The 20,422-nt window shown below is 44.4% G+C and overlaps 1 protein-coding gene and 1 pseudogene across 2 annotated transcripts in view; one reads left to right on the forward strand and one right to left on the reverse strand.

Annotated features, from left to right (window-relative positions):
- LOC144138526 (uncharacterized) overlaps positions 1 to 15,059 on the forward strand; it is an 85,684-nt gene extending 70,625 nt beyond the window's left edge. For both annotated transcript variants that reach the window (XM_077670857.1, XM_077670858.1), the window contains 3 exons: positions 1,153 to 1,275; positions 6,056 to 6,153; positions 11,425 to 15,059. In XM_077670857.1, coding sequence (XP_077526983.1) covers positions 1,153 to 1,275; positions 6,056 to 6,153; positions 11,425 to 12,370 — 1,167 coding nt within the window. In that variant the 3' untranslated portion in view covers positions 12,371 to 15,059. The remainder of the gene's footprint in view (positions 1 to 1,152; positions 1,276 to 6,055; positions 6,154 to 11,424) is intronic.
- A 3,646-nt stretch (positions 15,060 to 18,705) lies between these two features.
- On the reverse strand, positions 18,706 to 20,217 carry LOC144138527 (26S proteasome regulatory subunit 6A-B pseudogene; annotated as a pseudogene).
- Between the last annotated feature and the right edge of the window lie 205 nt (positions 20,218 to 20,422).

Here is a 20,422-nt window from a genome sequence, read left to right on the forward strand (position 1 = left end):
TCTCTCCGGTAGGGTTGCCACCTGTCCGGTTTTTTTAACGACCAGACACAGCTTTCCAACTCATTGAGTATTGGAATGGCTGTATGGCTAGCTACCCCAGGCTGCGAATGTTGCACTGACATTGTTGTGCAGAGGTAATGGAAGCTGTGAAGTCAAGAGAACTTTCTCCCAGCTCAGATACGTTTAATGACTGGACACGTCTTGAATGGAGTCCGACAAGTTGTGCATGCAGATGATAATGCATGTAAACGAGGATGTGTAAAAAAACCACTCGCCAACTTTTTGTAAATAAAATGTTTCACTTCTTAGAAGTTATTGCTTTTTACTGTCATCATTACTGATTCATTTCCAAAGAAACGCCAAATTTTAGAGAGATATTTGCTAGGAAACCCTGATGCACCCCGATTACCAGCTTGAAAAGAACACCAATTTTAATGCGGCAGATTTAAGAAGCTCATGATTACTTCTGATTGGGGGTATCGTGATAAACAAAATATAAGTAAAATAAAGTGAGTTTATTACTCAGCACACCTGTGGCTTTAAAGTGAAAAAGCCAGAATTTTGGAATGTTCTTACAAAAATTCTAATTTCGCCCCGATTGGCAGATTGAAAAACTGGCACCTGATTTTTACCCCCCCCCCCCCCCCCCCTTTTGAAAATATATAACCCACGAGAAAATGGCAGCTCATCCCAGCTTGTTTATGGTCGCTGGGTTTAATTTCAAACTTCAAGCTGGGTTTAATTCCCAGCTTGAAGTAGCTGGTCCTTGCTGGCACCAGCTACTATACACCACCAGCTAAACGATATATAGCTACTGTATGACTAAACAGCAGTTCCCAGCTAGTACTATATACACCAGCTACTATAAACCAACAACCCTATACATACTTTAATGATCTTTGCTTGACAGTGCCTCCCAAAACGTCTTTGCACTGTTCAGGTCCAGCTGCTCCCTCTCTCTTGGGATTCGCTGGCAGTGTGGGGGGAAGCTAGGTTGACCCCCCAGCTCTACTGGTTCTCCAGCCTTGCACTACTAGTGCAAGCTGCGCCAGTTTCTTTTTTTCTTTTTCTTTTTTCAATCTATTTTTCGCATTTTCGGCCTGTGTATGTACTACAAGCGAGGCACTTTCCCCCTCCCCCCTGGTGCTGCAGGAGAGCCCCTTCGGCACGGAACTGGTGCGCCTGCGGTGCTCCCTGTCGCGGCTCAAGTGCCAGCTGTCCAAGGAGCAGCAGACCCGCGAGGAGCTCCAGACCGAGGTGGACAACCTGGTGCAGGTGGGCAGCCTCACGCTTCTTGTTCTTCTAACCCTTTGATGCCCAGCGCAGGGGTAAGACAGCTGTGCATATTGCGCCTTTTTGATACAATTCCATTGCTCTGCGCCAAGCTGCTCCAAAAGCATGAAAATTGCGAAAATTGCGCCAAACAGCTCCAGAAGAGCCTGAAAGGCACGGATTTTGATGCTTATGTCAGTTCTGGCGGGAACGAAAGCCTAGCACAGCCTGGTCACCACTTTTATTGTCGGTCAATTGCAAACACAGAAATGGCAGAAATAGAAAGACTGAAATTAAGCAAACGATAGCTTCAAAAACACGATTGCCTTTCCGTCCGGGTTCGCTGAAACGGCCTTCCTGATTGGACATCACTGGGGCTACAAACATGGCCACCGCCTGATCCGGCTGCTTCTGCCTACTTCACGCGCTCAGTGCGCATCGCCGATATTTTCCATGGTTTATTTTACGCAATCAGCTGGGTTCCAGTCTATTATTTCTATCAGTTGTAGCTCTGAACAGTGACGTTAACCGGGGGTTATGGTTTGAGATTGGTGCGAGATTACGAGAAGTTGCGCGGCTCGAAAAAAAGTTCATTGAAATGTGGGGCTTAAGACTTCCGCGTGACTTGTCCTAAAGTGCGAAACGCGGTGCATGCATGTATAATCGGGTTCGTGAGGTGAACTTTTTGGCTCACTGTGGTGTTATAAAATGCTGAGGTGTTGCTGTGCTTTGAAGTGTGATCGCGAGCCTCGGGGGTGGAACGGTCGACACGAAAGTTGCGGGCTGTGCTGTTCAGGCAGCGCCCAATGGCTGCAGGACTGCATGGTTGCCATAGCACGCGACTAATAACATTTGATGTATGCGAAGTGAAATTTAATGCCAAAATCTAGGTGGCTAAACAGTAACGCTACTCAAAAGACCATGGGGTGAACGTGCGCCCACGGACTGCAACAGGTAGGTTGGTTGGGCTATGCGACCGTTAGCTCGAAGTTGCTCAACTGTTGCCGTGACTACACTCGTTCGTACAACGCAGCCTGGGATTACAAAAGTAATAATTTTAGCATTGAAATGGTAAAAAAACACCCCACAATTGCAGGTCCCTTAAATTTGGTAATGTTAGTGGCAGTTTTGTTGTCAGTGTTGCGTACAGCTGCAACACAATATCACTAGTTAGGAAGGAGGTAGTGCAGTTAGAACTTTGTGATACTCTTAAAAAATTCTTTCACGTAAGGCTGTTTCAGTGTTCTGTGTATTCAAAACTGATTTGATTGTGTACTTGACCCTTCAAATTGCTAAAGTTATCATTTTTTAAGCTCACAAGACCATATAATAAATGTCCCTAAATGCTCCAAATCAAGATTCTTCTGCTCCAAAATCGAAATTTTGCTGCTCCGAAAACTGCTCCCAAATCTCTTTGGGCTGTCTCACCCCTGCCAGCGTTGCTCGGAGGCAACAACCCAAACAATTTCTTCTTCTGCGCTTTGTGGCCATCTGTTTACGGGTGAAGGTACCTGGACCTTAAAAAAGTGAGAAAGAGCGGTTCACTCTGTTTACTAGATGGGTGAGGAACTAAGATAGCTGGCTAGAAAGTCATCTATGCATTAACTGCAACGTCCAATCGACAGGTGTGCCAACAACTGTTTTTGATGCCAGTTTTTGTCAGTTCAACCCCTAGGGGAAGCGTAAGCCTCACAATCATTACTTAGGTATATAACAGGTGTGATTATGATTAGCTCGGGCTCCCCTATTTCTGGGGTCAAATGTTTGATGAGCAGAGTTGCAGCTAACTGCTCGGAGCTTTATATCGCACTCGCTCTTTTAATTCCCACAGGATAGGTTGTCCTTGTTGGCCTGAAGTGACAGTTAAATTGTATAAAATTTGTTTTAGGTGCGGAGTACCTTAGGACCGCACAATGTCCGTCCGCGTCCATGCGCATAGCATTTATAATCGCAAAAAAATCACACGGGCACCGGCAGGATTCTAGCCTGTGCCTGGTAGACCAGACAGAGTTGGTGTCAGTTGTCTCACCCATCGGGCTACGACCATGAGTTAGTACCCGAGAGTCAAACACTTACTCCCTCACCTGTAACGGTGCAGAGTACATTAGGATCTCCCAATGTCTGTCTGCGTCCATCCGTGCGCACACCACCATCAAGCGATTTAGGGAATAATCAAGGTGCAACTCACGGCTCAAATCAAATGACGGTCGGGGCACAAATTGGATGTCATTTCGAGTCCCTGTACTCCGCACCCTCGCCATCATCCACGGAGTGGAGATGCTGTCATTTTTAATTGTTGTTTTAAGTGTTTTTGTTTACAGAACAACTTGGCATGCTTAACTCTTTGTGTGTGTTTACAAAGAAGACTAAGCCTTTGTTATGGCAATGCAATTTGGGCCCCTTAGCTGCTCACAAAGTCTTTCAGATACACAAAAGAACATTCAGCTGCAACTCTTTCCTTGCTATCGGAGCTCTTGTTACTAACTTGGCTTAATGGGAGAGTGTTGGCCTTACCAGGGGAGTATTAAAGGAACTTTATTAGCACGTGAATTAACCTTGATTTGTGACGAACTCATGATAGTCTTTGCCACCAGTAGCAATCACTGTACCCTTGCTTCAGCATGATACCCAAAAGCAATGTCTCATCACCTTGGTTTGTGAACAATTCACTGCCTTTTAGTGCCTGTTCCAATCACTGGATTCTTCGTCTGGCATCACAACCACAAAGAAATGTTTTGTCTCCTCCCATGATACTTTTCAGAAAACATTCGCCACTACTTGCTTAGGGGAAACAGCTCTCATGTAACTGCGATGTCATTTGCCTGCTGATTGCCAGGCAGCAAATTCGGCAGAAATTTTGCACTGGGACTCAGCATCTCAGCTTTCTGATTCGTAATATTGCAGCAAGATTCAACAGTGGCACTGCTTTTCAGTAGACCGTAAGATGATAAAACAACAGCTCCCATAAATAGCAGCGACAAGCTTGAGTGAGGGGGTGAGGGAGTGAGAGAGTGAGTGAAATAAAATGAAAAAAACGTGCGACCACTTCGGTCCTGCTCCATGGCGTGTACGGCAGGTGGTTGCGTTGCAACGAGCTGAGCTTGTGGAACACGAAAGCAGAGTTCACAGCTTGAAACGTGAATGCGTGAACACATTCCACTTCCCGCTGACGTCTCTCGTCGCACTAAAGCAGTAATAAGCGCGACATTCGCCAGTCGTCATCGTTGACAGTTTTTTTTGCCGTGAGTTCATAGCCCAGTTGGCAGAGCGTCTCACACCTCCCGCAACGGCCAGAGTGATCGTTGGCTCGAAACCTAGCGCCGCCGCGTCAGTGGAACTTTTTGTGGGAATGTCATATCCCATGATTTCCATGATGGATATGACATCGATGAGGTCTTGCTGTACTCCGGCATAAAACATTTTCTTTTTAAAAATTCAAATGCTTCTGTAAACAGCGTCATTTCTCTAGCTACTTTGCACCAGCTTTTCCCACAATCTGGGGAAAAGCTTTCGCAGAAACCGAGTTGACAAGTTTAGCTTGGTGACCATTCCCATATATTAATGGTCCAAATAGTCGCACACTGAGAGGATCTGTGGCTATTAACTTCTCGGTGCAGTGGCAAACTTTCATGCCATCTGGCACACTGTTGAAAAAGTTTTGTTCCTTTTCCAGTGCCTCAAATATATAGTACAGAAGTTGCTGCTCCCTGGCTGAAATGTGATGCCTCTACAGTTTTGAATTTCAGTTTCTGTGTACTTCACACCTTTGCACTGCAAGTACATATTTTTAGCACCGTTACACATTTGAGAACAGTGAGGTATTCCTCTGCTGCAGTCAAAAAATACTGGGAGAGTTTTGGCTTTACCGAGGAAGCCCTTTTGCAATTGCAAAGCTCTCCCCAGATGTGAGTGAAACTTCTCTGCTTAGAAGAGAGCGAACTCTTGAAGGTCCAAATTTCCTACATAAATGAGATGACGCATAAGTGTTTCTCGCAGTGGGATAGGGAGCTTCTATTGCTGCTCTAGTAGAGCAGTTGGGATCTTGAGAAAAGGAAATGTAGTTTGTCATAGATTGTGGGAAGTTAACAACACTCACTGAACCGCTAAACCGAGTCGGAAAGCCAAATTGTAGTTTGTGTGCTTGTTGCATCTTCTATTGTGTGCTCTAGGGAGTGTAAGCACATGTCAAGGAGGAAGACCATCTTCTGACTGAAAATGGGCCTTTTGTGTCCACTCACTCTCGAATGAAGAAAAATAATAGCAAATGACACTAGAGTGACTACTCACATTTGTACGTACAGAACGCAGCCTGCACGCTCACTTGTTGAACCATCGTAGTGGCGGTGTTGAACCATCGTAGTGGCGGTGTTGAACCATCGTAGTGGCGGTGTATCACCAGCTCAGTTATGAAAGGCTACCAAAGCAAACCAAAAAGAAAATGGTCACCTGGTGAAAACAAGATGTGAAACGAGTCACATACATGTATGCTTCACGAGAAACCGTCATGTGCTTTTTCTACTGTTAGTGGTTACATATGGAAGAACTGTCGAATTACTCAGAGGATTCACAGCTATCAACACCACAACGCATGCTATACTAGTATACTACTAGTATACTACTGGGTCCTATCACCCTCAGGAGTAGAGGTACACCCCAAGGCTCAGTATTCTCCCCGCTCCTATTTAACATCGCACCCCCTGTTTTCCCGATATACTAGTAAGTTTGCAGCAAGTTGATTGGGCACCGGTTTTCTTTCTGTTGCGTCCTTGCTGGGCCACCCCAGGAGAACATGCGGCTGCAGGAGGAGGTGCTGGCATCGCAGGAGCGTGAGCACCAGTGCCTCAACCTCCAGATGGAGATGGACATCTTGGATGATGACAAGCAAGTGCCTCTTGAATCTGCTCTTACCGTCTCTTCGTTGACAATGTGCCTAGTTGTCAGTTGTCTCAATCTTGTAGCGCTGCAACACAACACACCTTTTTTCTTTCTGTATTGGGTTGTTACAGCACCACATGACACTGTCAAGTGGTTTTCCAAAGGTGGCGTGTTATGCTCTCACGCTACCACAAACTGGGAATAGCTGGTTAATACCAGCAAGTGCTCAGCAGAGAGGGGGCTACAATGCTGGTAGTTTAAACTGCATAGCTAGACAACCTAATTTTTTGCTCAATCCGGTGGTTGGTTGCCTTTTTTGGTCTTTATATACATTTCGATGCTAACTCGAGTTTGCACCTAATAGTTTAACGAATTCACCTGTTTGAGCAGAAAAAAATGGAGCTGATAGAGAAGGCATGAATAAAAGTTTCATGCTTGTGATTGCGCTCTATGTCAAAGGGTATACAATAAGATCGCACTGTTTGTTTGACGTGTAGATTCTAGTACAGCACTTTTAGCGTACACTACATCATATTGTAGGGCAACAGTGGAGCCTCATGCAATTGTATCTCTTTGGGAGGCAGAAGGGCTACTTATAAAGTGTTGTTAGTATGGCCAAGAAGTGTGAACCCAAGCTTAGGAGTTTGACATAACCAATTTTGTAAGGGAAACTGTGGCTTTCACATTTATGCGTACTGAAGGGACTGCCTGGGTGAATGTTTTGATTGTGACAGTCGTCATCTTTGCTAGATTTCCATGTTACAGTGCTGACCACTTATGGCATAAATAAACGGTTATCCGAAGCACAAGCAGTTGGCGCATCGTTTCAGGGCCACAATTTAAAAAAATGCAGGAGTCAACAATTAAACACAACACGTTCGCCTCACCCTCCGATCCTTTTGGCCCTGGAAGTGTTAATTGACGCCATCGCATAAAAGTTCCTCTAACGCATAGAGAACAAAACAAAAACTGCTAGTTTTCTGAGGAATCGTTCTTCAATGATGCCTATTATGATAGACATAACATTGTTGAATTTTAGAGGAGCTGGACTGTACAAAGAAGAAGAATCTTCAGTGAAGACAAAATTACGGCATTGAGGCTAAAAAAACAGAAGTCCTAGCTTTATTCCCAAGCTTGTAAATCCATAAATACGTGCACTATGAAGGTCATTTTTTGTTTGTAGGCTCATGTGGTCATAACATTGAGGAAAACATGCAAAAAAAGATGTTCCTTCTCAACGCGAAAGTTTTATTTGCCAGTTGTCCTAATTGATTGCTGCCTCATTTCTAAATCATGAATGCTTGCACTATTAGCTCACTTTTCTGTGGGCTTCTTGGGCCCTAAAATTTAAGAAAGCACACAGAAAACAATATTTTGTTTGGAATAAAGAAATCAGGGCTGAAAGGATAAGACCCTGGGAAAGTAGAAATAAAACACTTTTTTGTTTGCACATTTCCCTTGGCGCGTCTGGGGGATAGATAGTGAGCCACTGTGCCACAAGTTTTTTAGCAGAATTTTCCGCTTATAAGCAGCCGCCCTCTCCCTTTTCCCACTTCGGGAGATAGCTAGCTGCCACACTGGAATGTTGTGCCGATAAGCAACAGCCTACAGCTTTTCGAGCAAACAAGGTGGAAAACTGCAAAGGCTTGCGTTCCGAGTGCATGACCACAATGCTTTTGGCCGGGATTCTGCTACTAGGGCATCCAGTCTTCCTATTTCCAAAAAATGGCAAACGCCCTCTTTCAAAAAAATCAAACGTTTACTTGAAGCTGCGTCCATGATTCCGAAAAACCTTGCAGCAGCAGCTGATGCGAGATAGACTAGAAATATACACCGTGCCTGTGTTTTTAAGGGGTGTTCGTTTGAGTGGTGGTAAAGAAAGAATGCTTGAAAGGTGGGTTGTGCGCGCAGCTTGGTTTGTAAATACAGTCAAGCCCGCTTATAACGAACACATCGGGAAACTGAAATCAGTTCGTTATATTATCCGCTTTTCGCTATATCTGGACACAAAATCTATGTATGCAAATGGTAATGGGAAACGTTCCATTCCTCATGCTACATAGATGCTAAGGGATGTACACTGCACTTTAGATGCAGTCACAGTAGCATTCCAGACATAATTATACATATTCAGTCAGAAGGATAACTGTTGTAAGTTGCAATTATTTAGTAATATTGGAAGTAACCACTGCTATTGCACTGACTGACTTATTTTGGAACTGGGCACAAAGTTATGGTTTTTGTTTCTGTCAAAGTGTAGCCATGTTTCTCATGGAGGTTGAAAATGAAAACAGTGAAGTACACTTGGTGTGCGTTTTTGTGGGTCAAAGAAGCTACTCTGCAGTGCCAACCAATGCACTGTACCTCACAGCTCCGGTGTTGCTTCAGAACAATAATTCCCCTGCTAACACTGGGTTTTTAATTACACTGACAAATTTCTGTTTGTATTCTGCGGTGACTAAACACAAAATATTCAGGCACAATGCAAAACTTTGTTTTTCAACTTGCTACAGTAATACGCATAAGCGGGTGTCAGGTACATTAGGTGGCACCTGTTAAGAGCTCTGGTTTCATATATAAGGATTTTGGGATGTTTATGTTGGCTTTTTATGCATTGGTTCATTCTTGGAGTGGGAATTTGTACCTATCAAGGGATGCAAGAACACTGAAATGTTCCAGTTAATTCTCTTACGAACATCACCATGAAAACATTCGCACTATTCATCCCGTATTCTGTCCTATCTGTGTGAGTAGAAAAAAACTCGTCGTAAGCATTTTTGATGGTCTAACAGACACTGATTTACTGGGGTTCTGTTGTAGCTGTAATGGCCAGATCAACAATTATGGGTGTACTACATTCGAAGTTGAACTATGCCGTACATGGCTGCATATTAGCAGAGTTCAGACAAAACAAGTTGTGGAATGTAGGTATGTATGTGGGTATAAACTAGGAGACCAAAGAAAACCAGAACCAGGTGTCTATCTTAGTTTTTTTCTCTTTTTTTCGCTACAATTCAGTTGCTGTATACTTTACCAATGCATCCAATAATATTCCTTGTTAGCCTTTATAAGTATGGTAGTTTTAGTATGGTGCGGGCAACAAGGCAGCAGTTGTAAAGGTAAAAATTTGCCAGCTGTTTGTAAATGTAATTATTTGATTCAACAATTAAGCCTCTGATAGATTATAGAGAGCCAAAAATAAACTCAAGTTATTAAGCATAGTGTAAGCCCTCCTTCTCTGTTTTATAAGTGCCTTCAATTGTATTAAAACTGGGTGTTTGATTATGTCATGAAATGTAAGGGAAAGAAGTAAATTCCAGAGCCTAGGTGCATTGTATAGCCTGAGCTCAGAATTGCGAAATTTAGTGGCCACAAATGTGCCCAACAATTGCGGTTTGGAAATTTTAAGGATTTAGGGCAAATTTTTTTTAGAGGACTGGTATTCTGACCTTGAATTGGCCGCATTGTCGTATAAAGCTTCTTACTTAGCTGCTTAAAAAATTTGTTTTCAAGATCAGAAACTTGCCCGATTTTTCGTTTCTAACTGTTTCGCGTTTGTATAATATCAAGTCATCCACACAGCGGGTATGTGCCATTGGGTTTTTGTTCCCTCACTTTGCAGGCTCAAGAAAAAATTCAACTTGTCGTGCATGTTGAAGCTACTTCTTGGCTGTGACGCACACTATAATCGAGGGCCACAATTAAAGACACCCTGATGGTCTAAATAACTAGACCATGTGCCCCGAATTCTTGATACTACTGTAGCATTTCCGTTTTTCACCTCCATCAGAAAAATAGGTGTTGCAGCCAGTAATTAAACTGTAAACGTGTCATGATTGGGTCAAGGCAGGCGTATGCCTAAGACACAATATCCATATGTGAAAACAGAAAGTTAAATTTCCCGAAATATCTTGTGTTGTTTTTCACATTTGTAGCTAGGTTCAAAGCCTCCTTCTAAGACTATCTGGCCCTGAAATTTTGTGAAGCATATTGCACTTACTGGTCACTATGGTAGCAAAGTACGGGAGCGGAACTGTCAGAAAGCTGTTAGCTTGCTCCAAAATTGCTCTGATATTGTAAGACAGGTATACGGAACCTCAAGAATAGCACACCTGATTTCCCTAAGGCTTCATTTCAGTGGCTTCCAGAGCAACCTGAAAGGCATTTTAGTAAGTAAAACCTCATGAACTTGTACAAGTTCATGCACTCAGTAGTAGAATGCTCAGATGTCTTTTTTAATTAAGGATGACTAGTAACTATCCAGTCTTCTGGCAATTAGTAGATGTTGTATCTTTCTGTACTTATTTTCTTAAACAGAGCAAGTACTTGTTCGCATTTATCAGTCCATGTTTTATGATCGCTCCCGTTTTTCAGTATTTGCAAGTCTTTCATGGCTTGAAATATTGTTCACACATGTTGACATGTGACAACAGCCAGCATGTAGTAATTAAAGCTTACTGGAATGAACTGCCTTGAGAAAATGATTTACTGTTCAAGCTTGCTGAACTGAGGGCACATATGTGCAAATTGGTTATCGCTGAATTATTCTGAGCCCGCGATTTGCAACTCAGGGAAGGTTTTTCCAAGTTTTGCACCAAACGATAAAAAAAATGACAAACAGCAAAATGAATACTTCCTCACTTCCAGTAATGTTTTTTTATAACTTCCAGTGTTCATTTTCGTTGCCAGCAAGAATTCTAAGCAAAAAAAGAAAGAAAAACAGGCAGGCTTGCTGCCAGGCTTTTGGAATCCCCAGTGGGAGTCTTTGTTACCGAAAATGAAATGTTTGGGGCAAACCTTAAGGCTGCATGTGGTAAATTTGTATCAGATCTTTACAGTTGGTGTGACAACCTGCGTTTTATAGATGTTGGCCAGACATGGCCAGCTGCTTTATTCCCCCACCATATTTTGGTACAATAAAACCTCATTACAAGAGACACTCAAGGGACCTGGAAACATCGCTTGTAACCAAGGTCGTTTGTACATGAAGTTGCTAACATGGCGGACATAGGAAAACCAACCAAGCCATTTTCATTCAAATCTCCCTTACAACCAAGTGTCTCTTGTAACGGTGTCTCCTGTAACGAGGTTTTACTGTAATAACTAAATTCCAAAAATCGGAATATGGACCCTCTTTTCGGCATGCATCAGTAAATATGAAGAAAATGCAATGCCTACATATTTACTCGTGCTGTTCGCATTTCAAACTTTGACCGATTCAGCATACCTGTTTGACCTTTGCATCAGGGTTGCTGCCTCCTCTTCACCCATGCGCAGGCACCTCTGCCCAAACTGCCGGACACTCAGCAAGCTCGACCGATGCGAGGAACCGGAAGAAGAGCTCACCGAGCTCGACCACTTCTCCATGGTCCAGCTCAAAGACGGTCTCGTCGTCTACGGAGACCAGGAGGGGCTTCCGGAAGCCATTGTCGACACCCAACCGGCGGCCACACAAAGCCAGGACGCCGAGAGCCAGGTGTCTCTGCTGAGCGAACTGGACGCACAGTATCGCCTCCTAATTGACAAATACGAAGCGCTCCTAGATGCACGCTGCCGGTCGTTAGGCCTAGATGGTCCGGCCCCCGAAGCCGGATGGGTGTCCGGCACCAAGCCGGCCGCCGCACCGGCAACGGCGGCCAAAAAGGCCGACTACCCGTCGCTCTCAACCGGAAGTGATGCTGAGTCAGCCGAGTCCGGAGAAGCATCGCTTTCCTCCGGCTTCTCCGAGATGGCCGCGGAGCGGCTGTTCGCCGACCAGGGAGTGCAGACGGATGGGTCAACAGCCGAAGCGAGGCGACAGCTGGCACTGGACTTGACAGCCATCGCAAGCCAGGGCGATCCGCTCGGTCAGCACTTCTCGCGAAGTCCGCCGGAGTACAAGAAGCTCTTTGCCGAGATCTTTGCGGTGCTGAAACGGACTGTGACGGATGGAGCCATTGTTGAGAAGGTGGAAATTTCGCCTCCGGCGGAGGTGGTAGCGGCGGCTGCGCCGGCCTGCTGCAAGAACGCGCAGACTCGAGCTTTGAGTCCGAACACGCCACCGCAACGCAAGTGGAAGACCAACTTGGACATTAGCAAGCTGTGCGACGTTGCACCGGGACCAACTTGTCAGACGGAGGAGGTCAAGTATCGGCTGCCGGGGGGGATCACCTACGCGGAGGCTGTCCGAAGGGGACGGCTATTGCGCCGGGGAAATGTGGAACGTAAAGTTCCGGGAAAGTGAAGTCGCGGTCGTCTGGCATCGCCGTGAGAATCTACTGGGGGAGAAGGGAGACTGCTGGCTAGCTGTTGGGGGAACCTTTTTTGTCTTAAACCGCTCAGGACGGCAACGCGAACCACTCGGGACGGGAACACAAAATTAGGATAGCTAGAGTTTACGCCAACTTCACTCTTTTGCGGGTAAAAATTGACTTCAGTATAGAAGAACCACGAGCAACAGAAATATTTTGTGTAACTTCGAGCGCAACGCTTCCACACTTTTGTGTTCATTTTTTTCCCTGAGAAAACCTCTTCACAATGAGTTGCTGCAATGAGTTTGGCATTTGAGGGCCCTTGTTGGGCGAATCGGTGCAGACTTATTGCCAGCGATGTTCGAGCTCAACCTTGAAAACACAGCCTAGCGTTACCGTCATTACTAAGTCATGGTTGCGTAATGTACCCACAGTCATTTCTTAAAATGCTCACTTGGCTGTTAAATGACGTGTCTTTCTATCATACACACCCTTTGTATTGCACACAAGGAAAGTATAACGATGGGGTAGGCGAATTAGTGGACAAACACGGATGTTAAGGGGGCGGTAAAGTAAATTTGTCAAATTGTTATTTGCAGGCAAGTCCTGTGAATCATTTCGTGAAATGCTTAATTTTTTTGTCTGGAACCAAACTTTATTAGCAGACACTGGGAATAAGAAAACGCCATGCGGCTGTCAAAACTCTTTCTTGAGGTACAACAGAAACATCACACCAGTTTGATAACTAAGTCTGTACAATTGTGATTCTCTCCTTCATGGCAAACAGTGACTTTCTGTTTTTCGAGCTTGTACAAAACAAGCATAACTGAAAGCTCTTAAGCTGACATTATTGAATCCCGTGAAAAGGGTTGTCGCACAAAAATGCCACTTTGAACGCGTTTTTCTTGGGGGAAAACAATTCGTGTTACTTGGCCAAAAAAGAACCATCAATACTTGTGCAGCCCATTTTCTTGGAGAATTGAGAGAAGCTGAAGCTTTTATTGTCGATATCCAAACAAAGAAGTCAGCTTTTGTCATCAAACAAATGCAGTGAAATCTATAACAGGTCAAGTTCTTCGTTCAAGTTGAAAATAAGATGCCTCCGGGCACCCTATAACTGAAAACCACTATTTTATCTCTTAGGCATGCATTTTAAATAGTTACTTACTGATTAAACTTAAACAGCAGGCACATGCATGAGAAACATCTTGAAAGCTGTCTGTAAATGCCATGACTTGAGATGTCCGTGAGCTTATCCTGCTGTCGATAACTGTCGGCAAATAGCTGAACTATGCTTCATACATTTTATCTGTTCCCTGTCATTCTTTGCAACACTGAAATGTTTCAACCAAATCAAACACAGTAATCCATTTCAACAGCCTTGGAGAGAAAGCGTAGAAATAATACTAAAATTTTTTTTCTCACCGAAACTCTTGCTCACAAATAAGCATGTTGTTTGTCCACTTATTTGCTTGTCCCATCTTTGCGCATTTCCTTGTATTTTCAAGGATTAAGTAAGCTAATTTTACGTTCAACATTTTGCACTTCATTTTAGTTAAGTTTGTTTAAAGTTTTTTTATCTGCACGCTGTTTGTAGAATGACCACATGTCAACTTCTTTCTAGTTACCTTTGAAACTTTACTGGGAGTATTTAAGGTTACCCTGTTGATGTCCGAGCTATGACCTGACTTTTTTTTAACACTCGACCTGTTCACATGTTTTGCGGTCACATTACAGCTGTGAAACAGTATTCGATAGACCACATGCACCTACGGCATTGAATGTTGGTCTCTCCACATTTGAATTTGAACATATCACTTTATCCTGAACAGCTTTCTTCTCGTTTGGCTGCACTCAGTCCTCATTTTGCTTCGGTCTTAGTTCAAGAGGGAGATATTGCTCCTCATTCTCAGGCGCTCGAAATTGTGTTAGTGCACCTTTAAAAGGAACACCGGCTTTTAACTTTTCGGTAATCGATAGGTTATGCCTTCTTAATGTCCTCTTACATGTCTGTGGGATACTTCTCCAGTATAGTGAATGCCATCTAAATGCAGTCTGTTTGTGAAGCCTTGTAGCAGAAAACCTCTCTGAGATATCTTGACCAAGTCTGAAAACTTGACTTCTGCCACAGTCACAAAGACTCTCTCTTGCCCGTGTTCAGCGATTGTTACAACTTAGCCTTACTGCAGTGGCAAGCTCCAATGTAGTTGAATTGTGTCATGTATATGTCGTGATACGCTTTTGCGAGTAGTCTTGGCATAGCTCTTCGCGCAATGACTGGGAAGTCATTTTTACCGAGTGAAGTGCCAGAAGTATTATGCTGTTGGCATGCATTTAGTGGATGTTGAACGCGTTCTGAGGCACTGTTTGATGTTTGTGTACATAAAAGGCAAAATACACAGAGGAATGCACTTGGAGATCTTGCTACAATGGATATAAATATGCGTGTAAATACGACGAGTGGTTACGAAAAGTCCCAGAGTGCCAATGCAAGATGCCAAGTGTATTTTCTTTATGTTCGGTTAAAAACTGAGGTATCTTGCATATATGTCAAAGCTGTAGCTTTGCTCCTGTTTCAAGTGTGTGGTTCACGTTTTTAAACTGTGTGCGACGCAGGTTTGTACAAACTCTCGCAGAGCTTGTAAACATTTAAACCTCTGAAATAAAGTATACGAGATTTTATCAAGTTTGTTTGGTCATTTTTTTAATTCAATAAGATTGTAATATACATAATTTACACTCATCTAATGTAATTTAATGTAGCGCACATTATGTACAAGTTGCCTAGATAACTCTGATTACCACTTGATGTTCTAGGTTTTCACCAATCTAGAGCAGTGGGCTTGCAAACTTTTTGACCATAGCGGTGGATTAGGGATCAGTGATGGCGTCAAGGGCAGGGCTATGATAACCCACTGCTGAAGTGATTCCTTGTTAATCAACCAAGTCATTAGGTCCTAAAAATTAAGCCTTTCCACACAGTTTTTCTAGGATAAAAAAAAAACAGGCATGTGGTTACCATATATTTGGGCTAAGAACAATAACGGTTACCGATTAAAACACGCGATGTCTATGAAGCTGTACTACAGGAAGGGCACAAATCGGAATGGATGCAACTTGTAACCTAGTAAACCAGAAACAACTGATTTGCAGCAATGTCAGATATGATAATCATACGATTCAATAAATGTGGAGCATAATGCTCTGCAAAATATTTCAGGCGCGAAGCTAGGATCCACATATAGCATATTTCTGATCTTTATTATGTTAATACATGTATAGATGAGGAAGCATGTGGCAGCAGCGAAAGAGGATGTAGGGTACTGAGAGAAAAATCTATATTTGAATGAACACAATTGTCTCTCTTGCAAGAGTTGAGACATGGGCCTTAAGGGGGGACACTGCACTTAAAGAATCAGATTCTGATGCACCAGTTGAAACTAATTTTACAGCTTATTAAACTTTGGTGGCACCAGTGGCAAGGAACCATTTTGAGTGCCCATTTCAAACACGAAATTTGAATGAGCTGTAAAATTAGTTCCAGGTGGTGCATCAAAAAACCGATTCTCTTATTGCACTCACCAGGGTTCATAGTATTGAAAAATATAAAGATTACAGTTTTGTGACTAACACTGTTGTGTCTATTGTTCCTCCAAAAATGACCAATTATCTCTAGTTATCTTGGTAACTAAATGACTGACTCAAAAAGTAATGGCATATTTGAAACCTGTGGGAAAAAAGCAGCAAGACTGACAAAGTTTCACAGAGTTTACTTAAAAATTAAAAGAAATTCTTTTGAGAGTCCTTAAGCGATGGAGAGTAATGGATGAGTTAAGTGATGGAGATGATGAGTCAGTAATGGCTGCCCAATTCTGGTGTTTGACTGATTACTTCTGTATCTCGACTTCACATATTGCATTCTGGAGAAAGTTTGCACACAAAGGCAGGCAGTAATGTAAATTGGAGCTTAGTAACATAGAGAATTTGGTTAGATTTTCCCTTTTGTACGTGTCCTCTTGACAGCAGTTAAATTGGCTCCCAATTGAAACGAAAGTGCCAGTGCATTCACATCGTTGCTAAGTACATTTTGGTGTATTTGTACCACTTCCCCCTTCTACCGTAATGTGTGTGCAGATTTCCAAAGATTTTTTTCACAAGCAAAAAAAAAAAAAAACTGTCCATGAATCTTTGAACCGCAAGGAAAATGCTTTCAATTACGATTTTGTACTTGAATCTCAAAATAGTGTTTTTGTCATCAAGAAAAATGCTTCCAATTAGGATTTTGTACTTGAATCTCAAAACAGTGTTTTTGTCATCAAGCATTCTATGTTTATGCAGAGGTCATTGATGAAGTGTTGGTTTCCTTTCAGGTGAGTGCATTGATGTAGTCTATTGAGCCAATACAAAAGGCTAATCTCCAGAGTCACTCGTAACGGGACAGTAGAGCCTCAAGGTGATCCTTCTGTACAAAAAATCTTTGTTCTCTGAGGTTGATGAAACGTAACAAACCTCCTTTTCTACAGCTTGGCCATCAAACTGCCAAGTAATACGTCGTGTCTACGAACTGAAATTCTGTCTCATTCAGGAAACAGAACTGGTAGTGATTGAGCAGGTGGTACCAACTGAAATTAAAACCTAAAACAGTAGTTTTCAAAACACAGGACAAGTCAGCGTACGTCCCAGGGCTAGCATTAGCCACGAGATGCCACCAACTCCAGCAACGTTTGGGATTTTTCTTATCAGCCTTTATCTTTTTCATTCCTTTCCTGTGAACAGATACAACACGTACTTATTAAAGATGTCCTAACCGGTTAGCATACCATGCAGGCTGTGGACTGAAGCTAGTTTCCTGAGTAAACCGGGCGTCGACAATGCAAATTTAGACACAGCTAGTGCGCTTTTCCAACATAGTTCGTAGACCCCTTTTCGAGGGTTAGAAAAGGCCGCTGCACTGAAAGAAATAACTCATTATAGTGTCTCAAGCATGAATGCCTCAGTGAAACATTGGGTTAGAAAATTGCGGAATTTATTTCCGAATTTATACCCCCAAGAAGATGATCGCTCAGGTTGCAGAAAATGTCTACATAGTTGATTTTTCTCTATTTGTTGTATTTCTGGTTTTCTATAATTTTGGTGACTACCCTTTTGTCCTCCTCCTAATCATCACCATCATCATCAACATTGATAGAAGTTGACTCCCCCCCCCTTAGAAAAAACCTGGATCTGCCCTTGCAAAGGGTGTAGTATGATTGTTGGCAAGAGCTATGGTGAATTCTTCGGCGACCCAGATGGCAGAAGTGTTGTGGGAGGCGCAAGTGACGTCTTTAGCTTTGGTAGTGACCGCTGCCAGATCGCAAGATGGGGTGAGGTATAAAGGCTTGCAGCTGTGTATGAGATGATGTGGCGTTTTCCGTATGTCTGTTGATGGGCTTGGCTATGAGCGAGACGTCTGCCTGGGTGAATCGTGGAGTGCATACTCTTGGTTATGGGTCATATTTTAACCTATTCGTGCCAGTGGTACGCCAAAGACTGATTGGCTACAGTTTCAAAGGTCTTTGAGAAGAGCAAGCCCTCAGCAAGTTCGTACTGAGTTCGATAAGATTCTGTTCCCTCGTGACAGTGGGAGATTCAATGGAGCGTATCGAAAAATGGTTAAAATATTTGCTGAGATGAGTGTTGGTTTGCTTGTTGCAAGTATGGGCCTGTATGGTCCCGCCATGAATACGGACTAGCTGGCTGTGATGAGGTAAGCATTTGTCAAGGGTGACTTGGATGGCTTCACAAACAGAGGCTGGAAGATGCTTTCGAGCAATGCTGAGGCCCAACTTTTAAGGGGAGCGGTGAGGTGGAGTTTATTGACTCAGGAATGGATAAATTGTACTTGTGAGAGAAAAGGTGGGAGATTTCCAAGATGTTGATTGGGGTAGGGGGAAGGTGTGAGTAAGAGAGTCTAGGCATTACTTTACGTTAGGTGGGGTAGAGCTTGGAACGTCCAACACATATCATGTTTAGCATGGACAAGTAGCGCCATCCCACGGAGCCCGGCATAAACAGTGACGGCGCACTCACATGGTTTCCTCCATGTGTGCCCCGCCAGTGAATGCAACCTATACGCCGCAACCTCACATGCAAAAGCATTACTCCATACAAACCTCTTCTTGCACTTGGTCTATGCATTGTTCAGACTAAATTAGCAGTACATCTTTGAACTCTAAATGTCAGGACAGTAGTGCACATAGCATGAAACACCATCACATGATAGTTCGGCAGGTAATTACAGAACCATGACACAGCACCTACTATTAGAAAGTGGTGCGCCACGAAGGAAGCTCAAGGCAAAAACCTTTCACCAGACAAAAAGGTTTATTGAGAGGAAAAACTTGAAAAGATGGGTAAGAATGAAGGGCTTAAAAGAGGAGTGAAGGAAAAAAAAAGTGCTTTCACACGTAGTAGTTCAGGTTGGCTTTCTTCCTCGCCTGCACCTCCATGACGGCCTCGTTGTAGTCCTCGTGGGTAATGACGCTGCCCGCGCGCCTCAGGGCAATCATGCCGGCCTCGACGCAGACTGCCTTGCACTGGGCCCCGTTGAATCCGTCGGTGCAGCGCGCCAGCTCTTCGAAGTTCACCTCCTTGGCGAAGTTCATCTTGCGGGAGTGGATCTGCATGATGCGGGCACGGGCCTCTTCGTCGGGGGCCGGGAACTCGATCTTTCTGTCCAGGCGGCCGGACCTCAGCAGGGCCGGGTCGAGGACGTCCACGCGGTTGGTGGCCGCGATCACCTTGATGTCCGCCCTCGAGCTGAAGCCGTCCAGTTGACTCAGAAGCTCGAGCATGGTGCGCTGCACCTCCCTGTCGCCGGCCTTCTCGGAGTTGAAACGCTTGGTCCCGATGGCGTCCAGCTCGTCGATGAAAACAATGGCCGGCGCCTTCTCCTTGGCCAGCGAGAAGGCGTCTCGCACCAGCTTCGCTCCCTCGCCGATGAACATCTGCACAAGCTGGGGGCCCGCGAGTTTCAGGAAGGTGGCCTTGGTCTGCGCGGCGCAGGCACGAGCCAGGAGCGTCTTGCCGGTTCCTGGCGGTCCGTAGAGCAGGACTCCCTTCGGGGGACTTATTCCGATGTTCGTGAACTTCTCCTTGTGCGTCAAGGGCAGCACCACGGCCTCGACCATCTCCTGGATCTGTTTGTCCAGGCCGCCGATGTCGCTGTACTCCTCAGTGGGTCGGTCAACTACCTCCATGGCGCTGACGCGGGCGTCGTACATTGGCGGCAGGGTCTCCAGGATGATGTGCGAGTCCTTGTTGACGCCGACCAGGTCGCCGGGGCGCAGCTCTTCGGCCTCCACGAGTCCGATTAGTGGCAGAAAGAACGTCTGGCGAGTGGACGTCTTGATGACGGCAGTCTTGCCCTTGCGCTGAGAATAGAGGTCCACGTTGGCGCCGTCCTCTTCGCCGAGTTCCTCGGGGTTGATGTCGAGCAGCTCGACGACGTGCGACACTAGGTGCGGGTGCGCCTTGTTGACCTTGATCTTGTCGGCGTTCTCTTTGATCTGCTTCTTCGCTTGGATCTCGTGCTGGACGTGCAGAATCTCGCTTTTCATGTACCTGATTTGTTCGTTCAGCATCTTCGTCCTGATAGTAATTTCCTCCGTGGACATCCTTGACACGTCGTCTCCCGAAGCTCCATCGTCCATCCACAGGGTCTCATCTTCGAGCGGTAGAGGACTTGTAGCCATGTTTGCTCTCCTTAACCCGAGTACAATCGCCAAACAATAAGCTGTGATGTTCTGGATTACTTCGCCACGAGGTCCGCCTTTCTCAGACTGATGCCGATACGAATGCGGGTGCTAGCACTGCAATCATGCTGCAGCTGCGAGCGTTGCAAAACAAAATTAAACCGAACTTCAAGAAGCACAACCTCAAAAATATAAAGTAAAAGTACCCAAGAAGTATATAACTATATAGAAATGCATGTGCCAAGCATTCATTGCGTGGTTGTCTGAGTCGGTTTTGGATTTTTTTTCCCTCCGCGCTCTAACGGTAAATTG

This window comes from Haemaphysalis longicornis, unplaced genomic scaffold, assembly GCF_048455015.1.
Source record: "Haemaphysalis longicornis isolate Haplotype H1 unplaced genomic scaffold, Haemaphysalis longicornis Haplotype H1 scaffold_5, whole genome shotgun sequence".
In the NCBI taxonomy this organism is placed as follows: Eukaryota; Metazoa; Arthropoda; class Arachnida; order Ixodida; family Ixodidae; genus Haemaphysalis; species Haemaphysalis longicornis.